Source organism: Myotis brandtii, unplaced genomic scaffold, assembly GCF_000412655.1.
Source record: "Myotis brandtii unplaced genomic scaffold, ASM41265v1 scaffold573, whole genome shotgun sequence".
In the NCBI taxonomy this organism is placed as follows: Eukaryota; Metazoa; Chordata; class Mammalia; order Chiroptera; family Vespertilionidae; genus Myotis; species Myotis brandtii.
The window spans coordinates 189020-201568 of NW_005370145.1; the positions used below are offsets into that span (position 1 = coordinate 189020).

Sequence of the window (12549 nt, forward strand, 5' to 3'; positions counted from 1 at the left end):
CCCTAGACCCATCCCTCCCCTTTCCCCAAAAAAAAAATCCCAGGGGAAAAAAAAAGCCACAGTTAACCCTTCCACTCATGCAAACCAGCAAAGATAAAAGGTGGGGGCATGTGGAAGGCAGGGGCCCACAGTGGAGTCCCCTACTTGTCCCCCAAAAAACCACCTTTGAGAAGAAAAAAAAAGGAAAAAATAAATGAGAAATCAAGGGAGTTATGGTGTGGGCAGGGGTGACCCCAGAGCTGCCTCAGGAGAGCGGAGGCCTGGGGCCTGCCTCCCCCAGCGGGTGCTCCCGGAGGGCAAGCCTGGCTTCTGGAATGTGTGTGTGGAGATGGGGGAGGCGCCCCCGTGGGTCTGTGTGTGCGTTGGGGGCGGGCAGGGCCAGGGATCCTAAGGAGCAAGGGCCCAGGACCAGGAGCCTGGCTCCCCCCAGACCCAAGGTTCCTGGGGTTCAGGAGCCCAGTTCTGGGGTGCAGGATACATGCAGGGGAGTGTCCCCCCTCCAATGGGCTGGATCCGGTTAGAAAGGAAATAAATAAGAAAGGGTGGGAGGGAGGCTGGGAGTGCGAACGGCTTGGGCAGTTCAGTCCAGACCAGGGGCCCAGGCGACGGAGGCGGCGAATCCAGGCCACGCCCGGGCAGGAGTCAGAGTCTCTCTCGGGCTGGGACCCAGATATAGGGGCCTGAGAGGTCCTCGATGACGCGCTTCACCTTGTGGTAGATCTCCTCAAAGCTGTCGCCCTCCACGATGGCTAGTGGGGGGGGGGGGGGGCGGGGGGGGGGGGGGAGGAGCCAGATGAGCCAGTTGTCTGGCCAGGGGTGGCAACAGCCCAGAGAAAGGGGCACCTTTTTCTAACTCTCTAAGCCGTAAGCCCTGCGGTTGCACCCACCCAAAGGGGGCACCTGCTTCTAACCATCCCCCGGCGGTCTCCACGCCCCTCTCCCACTGCCCTGCGACCTCTGCCCTCTGAACCTGGGCAGGGGCGCCGCGTGCGGTAATGGCTCACCGGAGAAGCACTCCGTGAACTCCTGCTCCAGCTTGGTGGCTCTGTCGAAGGCTTTGCGGGCTTGCTCCTCTGTGATCCGCTTATTGATCTCTCTGTGGAGAGTGAGAGAGAGACACGCCTGAGGGTGGGTCCCCCTCTGCCGTTTATCTCCTCCATCCAGGGGTGTTAAATGGCAAACGGTCTTTTCTCATTTGGAACACGAAGCAAAAAAATAAGAATTCCCAACATCCTCTGGGGCCACAGATGGCTGCCCCTACCCGCAACCCACCAGCCGGTATGGCCACTCCAGGGACCTCTCCAGAGCCTCATCCTCCCAGCCTTCAGCCCCAGTGAAGGGACTCAGACTCCAACTCCCAGCAGCTCTGGAGGCCCTGGCTAGCCCAGCAGGTGTGTGCCCCAGGGGCTGCTGGGAGTTGTAGTCCTGCCTAGTCCAAGGAAGAAGAAGAGGGGAGAGGCCTGAGATTCCTGCATCCTCTGGGATCCAGCTCTCTGTGCAGATTCCCCTCAAGGGCTGCTGGAACCACTGCCCTGGGTTAGAGGGGAGAGTTCAACACAGAGGCCTTGCGAGGCCCAGGGCAACAGGTGTGGGGGAGTGGAGGGGAGGCCCCCTGGGACCATACTCACAGCACATTCTCCAGGGAGCGGGGGCGGATGAAGATGGCGATAGGGTGCAGGTGGGCCGCCTGCAGCCGCCGCACAGCATTGGCTGAGACATCAAGGATGCAGTGCTTCCCCTGGGGCAGGCAGGGTAGGCGGAGGGGGACCAGCAGGTGGCGGGAAAGGACAGACAGAGGTACCAGGACAGGACACAGTACATGGAAAGGCAGGAAACAGGAGGTTGGCCAAAAGGGAAGTGACACGGATGTCAAAAGACACATTGGCAGAGAGTCAAGGTGAGAAGGGGGTGTGGACAAAGTGACAGACAGAGAGAAAGAGGGAAGGAGCAGACAGAGCGAGGGAAGGGCCAGCACAGGAGGAGGGGGTCGGAGAGATGGAGGAGGGTGAGAAACAGGCAGGGGGGAGACCCCGAAGAAGAGGCAGAGCAAGGCAACAGGGCAGAAGAGGGTGGGGGGATGGAAGGTGGGACCGGACAGATGGGGCAAGAAAGCAAAGGAAAAGAAGAGAGGAAGTAGGATAGAGGGAGGAGGGAGGGGAGGACGGACAGAGGACAGACAGATGGAAGGAACCAGGAGAGACAGATGGGAGGGAGGAGAGGCAGATGGAGAAAGGATCGGTGGAGGGAGAGAGGGCAGGGTGGGGGCAGCATGGAAAGGAGGTAGCAGAGGAATGGGAGAGGGAAGTGGGGACCCCAGGAGCAGAGGAGGGGACAGGGCCAAAGGGGAGTCAGGCCGAATGGGGGGGACCGAGGGAGGGGAAGCCAAACCACCAAGGGCAAGGCCACAGGAAGCGAGGAGAAATGGGGCAAGGAGGAGGGAAGGGGGGAGAGGGGCCAGATGGCGGTGCGGGGTTTGGGGTCAGGACGCAAAGGAGGCCGGCAGGAGGAGCGGCACAGAGAGCAGGCGGTCAGACAGAGTTGCCCAAGAGGAGAAGGAGGTGGAGGAGTGGAGTCGAGACCCAGCAGGGAAAGAGACAGAGAGAAAGAGAGTTAGAGAGAGCTGGAGGAAGGCCATGGGGTGGGGAGAGGGGAGGAAGAGTGCGAGGTGCCCGCCGGGTCCTACCTGCTCTGCCACCTCCCGCACGGACTGGACGCTGGTTCCATACAGGTGGCTGTTGTACTGGCCGGCCTCAATGAACTTGTGCGCTTGAATGTCCTTCTCCATTTTTTCCCGGGATGACACAAAGTGGTAATCCCGGCCATCTATCTCATACTCCCGCTTGGGCCGTGTCGTATCTGCCAGGAAGTCACCCCGCCCCCCAAAGATCTAACCACCATCCCTCTAGCTCCCAAGCTGTCTATGTCAACCCCTCCAAGTGCTCAGCCGGTCCCTCCGGGGAAGGGACTGCAGGGGAGACCGAGACCGAGGGGGACAGCCCCTCCCAGCACCCTCCGCCTCCATCCTCCGAGTCTCTGGCCTCCAATGGCAACATGCATGGCACATGGGAGGGCTGAGAAGCACCCCTTTTCTGAGAACCCGTGTCCTCCTGCATGCCAACAGTGGCTCTGCCCCACCTCCCACCCGTGCCCCCCCACTTCCGCCTCCATCCCAGCCCCAGCACTCACGGGGAACACAGGATCCAAACTTGTCGGGGAACTCAGAGAGAAGGTCGTCGTTGGCACGGTCCTTGGTGGGCCCGAGGATGATGATGGGGCGAGCATAGTGCACTGGGGAGAGAGCGCTGGCTCAGCCGGGGACAGAGCCAGGAGCGGCAGGGGCTGGGCCACGCCGGGCGGGGCTTACCTTCCATCTGCGTCACTGTCTCGTAGCTCAGAACCGAGTCTTCCCGACCTGGTGAGAGGTGGGTCACTGTCAGGGGCTCTGAGACAGGGGACTCGGGCTCCCTGTTGCCTTCCTGAGGACATCAAGCAAAGCTCAGGGCTCCCCTCACCCCAGGTCTTCCCAAACTGACCCTACCTACCCTGCGATCCAGAGCTGGAGCCCCAATCCTAGGAAGAAAGAGCAGGTCACGTGGTTGGTTGAGTTCACCCCAAGAGTCCCTGACTCTTCCACCCAAGCTCACCCCACTTCTACCTACCTTGGCCTTTAACCTTGACCACTCCCGTCGCTCAACCCTATGGGAAACATGGAGGAAGGGGGGATAGGGAAATGTCCGGTGAGGAGCCCTACAGCCCCCAATCACTAGACCAGCTCATAACCCCCTCTCCCAGCAGGCCCTGGGCCCCTGGGCCCCTGTGCTCCTAAATGAGATGTCTGCCCCAAAGGCTCATGGGAGCTATGGTGCCGGGAGGGCCAGCAGACAGATTCCCAAGAGGGCAGAGGGCACCTCCACGTCCTATTGGCTGCCCACCCGGGACCTCGGGAGAGGCGGTGCCTGTGGCAGGAAGGCTGAAGGCCTGGGAGCCTCACCGCCGTTTGCTGGGAATAAAGCCAATGTCGTCGGTCTCGCTGTCCGAGTGAACCCGCCGTGCCTGCCACCACTCCTCATCACTGGCATCGATGACATGCAGCACGTCCCCAAAGTGGAAGCTAAGGGCCTGGCTCAGGAATCCGCAGTCCTTGGTCTTGTCGTAGTCAAACAGGGCCCTGGAGGACAGACGGCCACCGGTCAGAGCCTGGCTGAGGACCCCAGCCACCGAGGCCCAGCTCAGCGGGCAGGGGCAGGGGTCTACAGCAGAGCACGCTGCCATGGCGCTCCCCCGGGGGCTGGGGTCTAGCAGCCCAGAGCTCTGGGGGACCAAAAGCTCTGCTGTTGCTCACGGTCATTCAGTCAACGCTGTGTCCGCGATCAGACAAGCCATGGAGTCAGTGCAGTCTCTCAGGTAAGACGGGAACCCCACCCTCCCGGGGAGGCAGTCAGCACGTCACAGTTACAGAGGTAACCTGGAATCGCTCAAGTTCATAGGAAAAACAACACGCTGCAGACTGGCTGCCTTAACACCTCAAATCCCTGCCAAGAAGCCCTAACCTCTGCGGTCAGGGCAAGGGGAGGAATGACCACGGAGAGAGCCACGATGGAGAGCAAGACAGCGGGACGGGAGGAGAGACGCGGGGTCAGCGGCATGCACAGTCACAGAGGCAACCTGGAATCGCTCAAGTTCATAGGAAAAACAACACGCTGCAGACTGGCTGCCTTAACACCTCAAATCCCTGCCAAGAAGCCCTAACCTCTGCGGTCAGGGCAAGGGGAGGAATGACCACGGAGAGAGCCACGATGGAGAGCAAGACAGCGGGACGGGAGGAGAGACGCGGGGTCAGCGGCATCACCTGTGAGTCAGCACTGACCAGCCTGCAGCCCCGAGACCTAGCAGGGAGGGAAGGGCCGAGCAAGGCTCTGGTTTGAGCGGGTCACTGGTGGTGCCATTCAGCAAAAAAGAGAGAAAACACTGACTCGGCGAGACAGCCAGCACAGCACACAAGAGGAAGAGATGAGCTGTCTGGGACGTGTTGAATGTGAGATGCCTGTGGCACATCCCCGGGGACGTGTCCAGAAAGCAGATGGCCAGATCTGCAGGTCTGAACCGGGGAAGAGGTCGGGCCAGAGCTGACAGCTCTGAGAGCCACAGAGTGGAGAGCAGACCAGACCAGGTGAGTGGACGGGAGCCCAGAGGGAGAGGAGAGAAGACAGACGCCTGGGGAGGGCGAGAGAGAGGCGGCCGATGGGAGGAGCCCGGAGAAGGAGAAGGAAGTCAACGCTACTGAAGAGACAACTGACACGAGAGAGCTCAGCGCACCTCCCCTGGACTGCACCTCCCAGAGGGAGATGCAGGCTGGGCAACATTCGGAGTAGCCAGGGGCCCTGTTCTGGCACTAACCTTTGAGTTAGAAAATGTGGGGCAGCTGGGCGGGAGGGGGCGGTCCTAAGGGAAGTGTCAGGGTAAGGGGACTAGAGGAGCAAGGCTGCTTGAGGCCCAGGCTCTTTTTCAGGTGACAGGGAGTATTTAAAACACTCATCTGTGCAGCTGAGCCGGGAACACAGCTGATGTCGGGGCTGGAGGGGCAGTGGGAGCCAGACCGGGTTAGAGGAAGAGCTGTGTGGGGCTGGGGGTCCCAGAATGAGGAGGAGCCGAGCCCAGGAATCCTCCCACCTGATATAGAAACCCCTTTTGGGGTTGCTCCGCAGGGAGGCGGTCCCTGAGCCCAGGCTGCTGTTCATGAGCTGCTCCCGAAGGTCGTGGATCTTGGCCTCGAATCGGCTGTACTCTGAGGAAGAACAAGCAGGCTCCTGAGCTCTGGCCCAGTCCCACTGCCTCCCTGCCTCCCTCCCTCCGTGCCCACTGAGGCCAGAGCTGAGACAGGGTCCGGAGGACCACCTTAGCCCCCAATGGCGGGGCTGCAGGCCTGGTACCTTCTGGCTTATACTGAGCGATGATCGTGACCGTCTGCCCCGCGTTCTTCAGGGCGATGGCGGCCTGCTCGTGGCTGGCATTGCGGAGGTCAACGCCATTGACCTGGAGGGTGGAGGAGAGGCTGGGTCACCGGAGAGGAGGGCCAGGCTCTGGCCGCCCAAGCCCCTGCCCCAGAGCCCTGGGCCCTGCCGTGAGGGGAGCGGGTGGTGCGGGCAGGGGCTGGCCTTCTCTCACCGAGAGGATCTGGTCCCCCTTCCGCAGCTCCCCACTGAGGTCCGCAGGGCCCCCGGCCAGGATGAAGGAGATGAAGATGCCTTCACCGTCCTCGCCCCCGACGATATTGAAGCCCAGGCCCGTGGAGCCGCGGTGAATGACGATCCGCCTCGGTTCTCGGGGAATGTCTTCCTCCCCCAGCAGGTCCTTGGCCACTGGGGAGTAGCGCCGGGGGGACGTGGGGGTCATGGCTGTGGGGTAGTCCGTGCCCAGGTAGCTGCTGTGGCTCATCTCGTTGTCCAGGTGCTGGGAGTAAGCTGAGGGAAGACGCAGGACAAAGGGTGACACGGAAATGCAGGGAGTAGACAGCAGCCACCACCCCTGCTCCCGGGAACCCGGGGAGCGGGACTCGGTGAAGGGGAAATGATTCTGGCAGATACACAGGGGGTGGGAATCAGATCGCAGCGGTGCCGGGGCAGGAATTCACAGGTGTCCCCGGCTGGTTCTCCTAGGACTTAGGGGGCCATGGGTGTGCGGTGACATGTCCTAGGAGTGAAGGACGGTGGGGTCAAGGGGAATATTAACCCCAGGCTCTTGGGGTTTTCTTTCAGTTGCAGAATCTCTTCGTCTAGAACATTCCTCTCCCTCTTTTCTTTTCCTCCTGGCCATCCATTTGGGAAAAACAAGGTCATTGTCTAACAGAGGTCCCCTCGTCCTGTCAGGAAAATCTCATAGGGCAATCGCTGCTGCACCCCATGGTGCGAACATGAGCCCCTGCCTGGTATCTGCTGCAAACTGGTCATTCAGACGAGAGACTCAGATTCAAGTTCAACTTTTTAGCAAGAACCCTTCCTAGATGGTGCTATGTACTTTCCACTGCCATGGGTGTGCGGTGACATGTCCTAGGAGTGAAGGACGGTGGGGTCAAGGGGAATATTAACCCCAGGCTCTTGGGGTTTTCTTTTGGTTGCAGAATCTCTTCGTCTAGAACATTCCTCTTCCTCTTTTCTTTTCCTCTTGGCCATCCATTTGGGAAAAACAAGATCATTGTCAGGGACATCTCATAGTGTAATCACTGCTTGCACCCCATGGTGCAAACATGAGCCCCTGCCCGGTATCTCCTGCAAACTGGTCATTCAGACGAGAGACTTAGATTCAAGTTCAACTTTTTAGCAAGAACCCTTCCTAGATGGTGCTATGTACTTTCCACTGCACGTGACAGGGCCACGTGTCCTGTTGTCTCTCCGTTACTAGACCAGCTGGCAGGCTCCGGGGATTCAGCATCCCGCCTCGGAGTGTCCGCAGCCCCAGTGAGCGCGTCCTGGTTCTAAGGTGTCACTGGGGATAGCAATATGGTGACGTTCTACTGTCTTTACTTTTTTCTTTTTCTTTCTTTTGCGGGAGGGGCATTTATTAGTGGGAATCACTTTATATATAAAAAAAAAAAAATAACTATCGCACAGCCGGCTTGGCTCGGTGGAGGAGCGTCAACCTGTGAACCAGGAGGTTGTGGTTAGGTTTCCAGTCGGGGCACGTGCCCAGGTTGTGGGCACTGTCCCCGGTGTGGGACGTGGAGGCAGTGGATTCTCTCTCATCATTGACGTTTCTATTCTATCTCTCTCCCCTTCTTCTCTGAAATCAATACAAAAATTTTTTTAAACATATAACTGTCCCCATGGAGGGGCCTGGAGACCATTATGCTGAGCGAAATGAGCCAATCAGAGAAAGACAAGTGTCACATTATCTCACTTATATGTGGAATCTAATGAACAAAATAAACTAACAAACAAAATAGGTTCGGCGGCCTGGATGCCTGGAACAGACTGACAGATCTCAGTGGGGGGGATGGGAAGAGATTAACCAAAGAACATACGTATATACATGTATTCATAACCCACAGACACAGACAACAGTGTAGGAAAGGCCTGGGGTGGGGCAGGGGTGGGTGGAAGGGGGCAAGGGGGCAAAGGGGGGGGGGTAACACTGTCAACAATAAAATAAATAAGTAAATAAAACAGAACTGTCCCATGTTAACCATTTGGTTACCCTAAGGAGCAGTTGCCCCAGAGGGAGAACAAATGCCTGACTTTTCCCCCTTATTTGCCAGTTTTCCGAATGAATGGGTCCTGAACCTCCTCCAAAGGCACCTCTTGAAGCACCAGCACGATCTCACGGACTTTCACACATTCGGTGCGTTTTCGTTAAATGGCCAACAGAGCCCCCGCATGTGGCTCCTGAGTCTTCGATGCGGCCCTGGCCGTCTCAGACACCCCCTGCTTTCTAGTATGAAAGCTGTTGTGAGCTCATCGTCTACATTTCTTGCCCAAGCTTTGGAATCGGCCCTTCCTCCAAGAAGCCACGGTTCCTGGTAGGCCATGGTGTTGAGAAATGCTACCACATGATTTTAATAGCGTGTTACAATATGGCTTCAGATGTGGTAGGATCAGTCATGCCTCATTATTCTTTTCCAAAAATTTCTTATTCTCCCAAATGTATTTTTCCCGTTGAACTTTAGAATCAACCTGCCAAGTTCCCAGGGAAGGAGGGGGAGAACATTAAAATTCTGACTAGGATTGCATAAAATGCATAGGCTAATTTGGAGAGGGCTGAAATCTTTAACATAACAAGTTTTTCCATTCAGAAACATGGTGTGACTCTCCATTTTCTAAGTCTTCTTTTGTGTCCTTCAGTAAAGGGTACTCATTTTCTCCAGATAAATCTTAAACACTTCTGGTCGTCAAGTTCATATTTCTAAGAATGTTACAGAATTTTTTCTATGGTAAAAGGAACCTTTTAACCCATTACATATTCTTATTGCTGGGAAGTTACTAATTCTTGTCATTTATCTGACATATGGCCACATTCTTAAACTTCCATATTATTTCTACATTTTTTTGGATTTTAATATCAACAGATAATAGTATAGTTTATAAATAAGGACAAATTTGTTTTTCCCTTTTCAAGTGTAACCGCTATCATCCTGGCCGAGTGGCTCAGTTGGTTAGATCATCTTCCTGTTAACGCCAAGGTTTCAAGTTTGATCTCCGGACAGGGCACATACAAGGTCAAACAATGAATGCACACATAAGTGGAACAACACATCAATGTTTCTCTCTCTCTCTCTCCCTTCCTCCCTCTCTCTAAAATCAATCATTTTTGTAATGTCTCAAATGTAACATCTATTTATTCTTCTTGCCTTCCTACATTGCCTGGAATCTCTAACGCTGTGATTCTCAAGCAGGGTAATGTTGCTTCCCAGGGGCACTTGGCAATGTCTAAAGACATTTTTGGTTGTTCTATCATCATCTGATAGAAGCCAGGGATGCTGTTAAACATCCTGCAACGCACAAAACAACCCAGCAACAAAGAACCACCGAGTCCAGAATGTCAACAGTACCAACGCTGAGAAAGCCTGCTCTCCAAGCAATGCAGAGTAACAGCAGCAATAGAGACATCCTTGCGTAGTTACCAACTGGATGGACACACTAAGGTTTATCATTAGGAGATGTTTGTTGTTGGATTCTGAAAACTACTCTTCACCACATTAAGGAAAATTCCTGCTCCTTGTTTACTAAGTTTTCATCTGAAAACAGATATGGAATGCCATCAAATGCCTTTCGCACATCTATCTGAAATGGCCCTACAGTCTTCCTCCCTTAACTTTTTAATACAATGAATCAAATTAAGGTTTCCTGATATGGAACCACCTTTCTGAAACAAACCCTACTTGTGACAACGTATTCTCTTCATATGCTCCTGTGTCTGGTTTGCGACTCTGTTATTATAAACTTTTACATCGCTATTCGGAAACAAAATTGGCCTGTGCTTGCTTTTACATTATCTTGGTGACGTTTGGAACTGCCCTTATAAAATGAAATGTGAAGTTTTTATCTTTTCCCATACTCAGAGAGAGCATAAGAATAATCCATTCCGCCCTGACTGGTTTGGCTCAGTGGATAGAGCGTCGGCCTGCGGACTGAAGGGTCCCAGGTTCGAGTCCGGTCAAGGGCATGTACCTTGGTTGCGGGCACATCCCTAGCAGGGGGTGTGCAGGAGGCAGCTGATTGATGTTTCTCTCTCATCGATGTTTCTAACTCTCTATCCCTCTCCTTTCCTCTCTGTAAAAACTCAATAAAATATATATTTAAAAAATATGTTAAAAAAAAAAAAGAATAATCCATTCCTTGAGGGTTTGATAAAATTAGCCATAAAACCATCTGGGCCTTGTGCCTTCTGGGGGAGAGACTTTTGACAACATCTTTTAGTTCTTCCATGGTGACCAATTTCCCATATATTCTCCAACCACAGGAAGTGACAGCAGCTATTTCACGGGGAGCATCTGAAGAGGAACAGTGACCAGAATGCCGGGGGGAAGTGGGGTGGGTCGTGGGGAGCTCTGGGTTTGGAGGACTCTCACAGGTTGTGATGTCTGGGGGAGCATAGCTGTCACTCAGGTAGGCATTGCTGGGCTTGGCCACCTTTAGGTAGACGACATCATACGTGTTCTTCAGGGCTGCCACGGCATCCTCATGCATGACGTCCTCCAGCCCCACGCTGTTGACCTGGGTCAAGGGAAGCAAAGCTCAGACAGAGCCAGAAGCAGCCTCAGGACAAAGGCACTAGGAGTGAGCTGGTCACGAAGCCTAGGTCTGCTCGGGGCCACAGGCAGGACCCAAGCGAGGGGGGTCCTCACCGCCAAAATCTTGTCTCCAATCTGCAACCTCCCGTCCTTATGGGCGGCACCCCCTTCGATAATCTTGGTTACGTAGATGCTATTATCGCCGGGGATGTGCTGGTTCCCTACACCGCCTGCGATGCTGAAGCCAAGACCTAGACGAGGGAAAGGCAGAGGTGGGGGCCTGGGAAGCAAGCCTGGGGCGGGGGGCCAGGGATACAGGGCTGGAGACACAGGGGTGACTACCTTTAGGGCCCTTGATGAGCTTGATCTCCATGAGTTTCTCAGCAGGGGGCTTCCGGCGCATGACGTAGAGGCGGACTATGGAGCCGGCCTCCTTGAGGGCCTCCACAGCAGCCGAGTGGGTCACCTCCCGCACGTCCACTTCATTTACAAACAAGATGCTATCGTTGACCCTGAGGGCAGCAAGGTGGGCCTGAGCCAGGCGCTTCCTGCCACCCCGGTCCTCCCTTTGGAGGGAACCCGCATCCGAGCCCCCGTCTCCTCTTCCCACCTGAGGCGGCCGTCCTGGGCCGCAGCCCCACCAGGAATGATCTTGGTGATGAAAATGGATGGGTCGTCACCGATGTGTGGGTTGTCGGTGCCACCTGCGATGCTGAAGCCCAGACCTGAGTTACCCTGGGCAGAAGGAGGGGGGAGAAGGTTAGCTCCCCTCGCTGTCCGCTCTTGGCAAAGCAAGTGGGGAGCTGTGACCAGCGCTGGAAGGGTCAGGGTGAGGAGGCTGGCCACCTGGAGAGCAGCACAGCCAGGGAGCCGGCTCACCCTTTCCAATGTGATCTCCTCGTATTCCATCTCCCCCTCGGTCCCGTTCACCTGCAACTCCAGCACGGGCCAGAAACACAGACACAGTGAGACAGACATTCCCACCTGAGGACCTGCCCCCCAAACACGGCTGGAGCCCAGGCCACCCCGCTCCTTCCTTCTGCATCAGCCCCAAACTCTAAACAACTCACATATCCCGGGGCTTCTAGGGTGTCTGTGTTGACAATCACGGGGGGAGAATTGGCCTGTGAGGGGGGAAAAGGAGATGAAAAGCTGCCTGAGCCTTGGCTCAAGAGGGAGTCAGTCCGTAAGTAAGAGTCCGGCCAGCCCGGCTACCCTCCCAGCCTCTTAACCAAGCTCCTCTGCTACCCTTCGAGTCCCTCAAGGACCCAGCCTCTGTCCACATCACAATCACACACACGCACACGTGCACACGCTCCACTCTGCCCAGCCCAGGCCCCTGCATGGAGAAGATGTTTCAGAAGCCGGAAGGGAGAGGCAGCCAGCCGGGGAGCAGCAGATGGCACAGAGGGGGAGGGGCGGCTGGGGGAGCCTCTCACCGGATGTAACACCACCGGGTGCTCCATGCCTTATGTGCTACACACGTAACCCGGGGCTGATGTCCACCAGGGCCTGCTCCCACTCCGTGACCCGTCCCTGTCCGCCCACGTACACCCTGACACCTCCACCACCCGCCCTCCGACTGACCCTCGCCTTTACGCACATTTGCCCCCAGCCCTCGCCCAGCGGAACCCAGGGTCCCCCAGATGCAGGCCCCTCCCGCCTGCCCACCCGCCGTCTAATCCACTCTTTCCTCGGGGACCTGGTTGCCTAGCAAGAGTATCTAAGCGCCGCCAAGGCCAGGGGAGACCCACCTCCAGGAGGCCCTGTCGTCAAGACAACAGGAGGGGTGGGCGGGGCCTAGGGGCGCCCAGGCTCCCCACGCA

The 12549-nt window shown here is 56.3% G+C and overlaps 1 protein-coding gene across 12 annotated transcripts in view; it reads right to left on the reverse strand.

The window, feature by feature from the left end:
• Positions 1–463: 463 nt before the first annotated feature.
• Positions 464–12549, reverse strand: part of DLG4 (discs, large homolog 4 (Drosophila)) — a 24786-nt gene continuing 12700 nt past the window's right edge. For 8 of the 12 annotated variants that reach the window (XM_005878716.2, XM_014549863.1, XM_014549860.1 and 5 more), the window contains 18 exons: positions 11794–11847; positions 11603–11653; positions 11334–11458; positions 11066–11235; positions 10838–10974; positions 10562–10706; positions 6166–6461; positions 5931–6033; positions 5671–5785; positions 3992–4168; positions 3660–3696; positions 3543–3570; positions 3365–3412; positions 3187–3288; positions 2684–2856; positions 1629–1738; positions 1005–1096; positions 464–749 (listed from right to left, as the gene is read on the reverse strand). In XM_005878716.2, coding sequence (XP_005878778.1) covers positions 643–749; positions 1005–1096; positions 1629–1738; positions 2684–2856; positions 3187–3288; positions 3365–3412; positions 3543–3570; positions 3660–3696; positions 3992–4168; positions 5671–5785; positions 5931–6033; positions 6166–6461; positions 10562–10706; positions 10838–10974; positions 11066–11235; positions 11334–11458; positions 11603–11653; positions 11794–11847 — 2070 coding nt within the window. In that variant the 3' untranslated portion in view covers positions 464–642. Of the gene's footprint in view, positions 750–1004; positions 1097–1628; positions 1739–2683; positions 2857–3186; positions 3289–3364; positions 3413–3542; positions 3571–3659; positions 3697–3991; positions 4169–5670; positions 5786–5930; positions 6034–6165; positions 6462–10561; positions 10707–10837; positions 10975–11065; positions 11236–11333; positions 11459–11602; positions 11663–11793; positions 11848–12549 lie in introns of all 12 variants that reach the window. The other 4 variants (XM_014549862.1, XM_005878721.1, XM_014549864.1 and 1 more) reach the window with 1 other exon arrangement.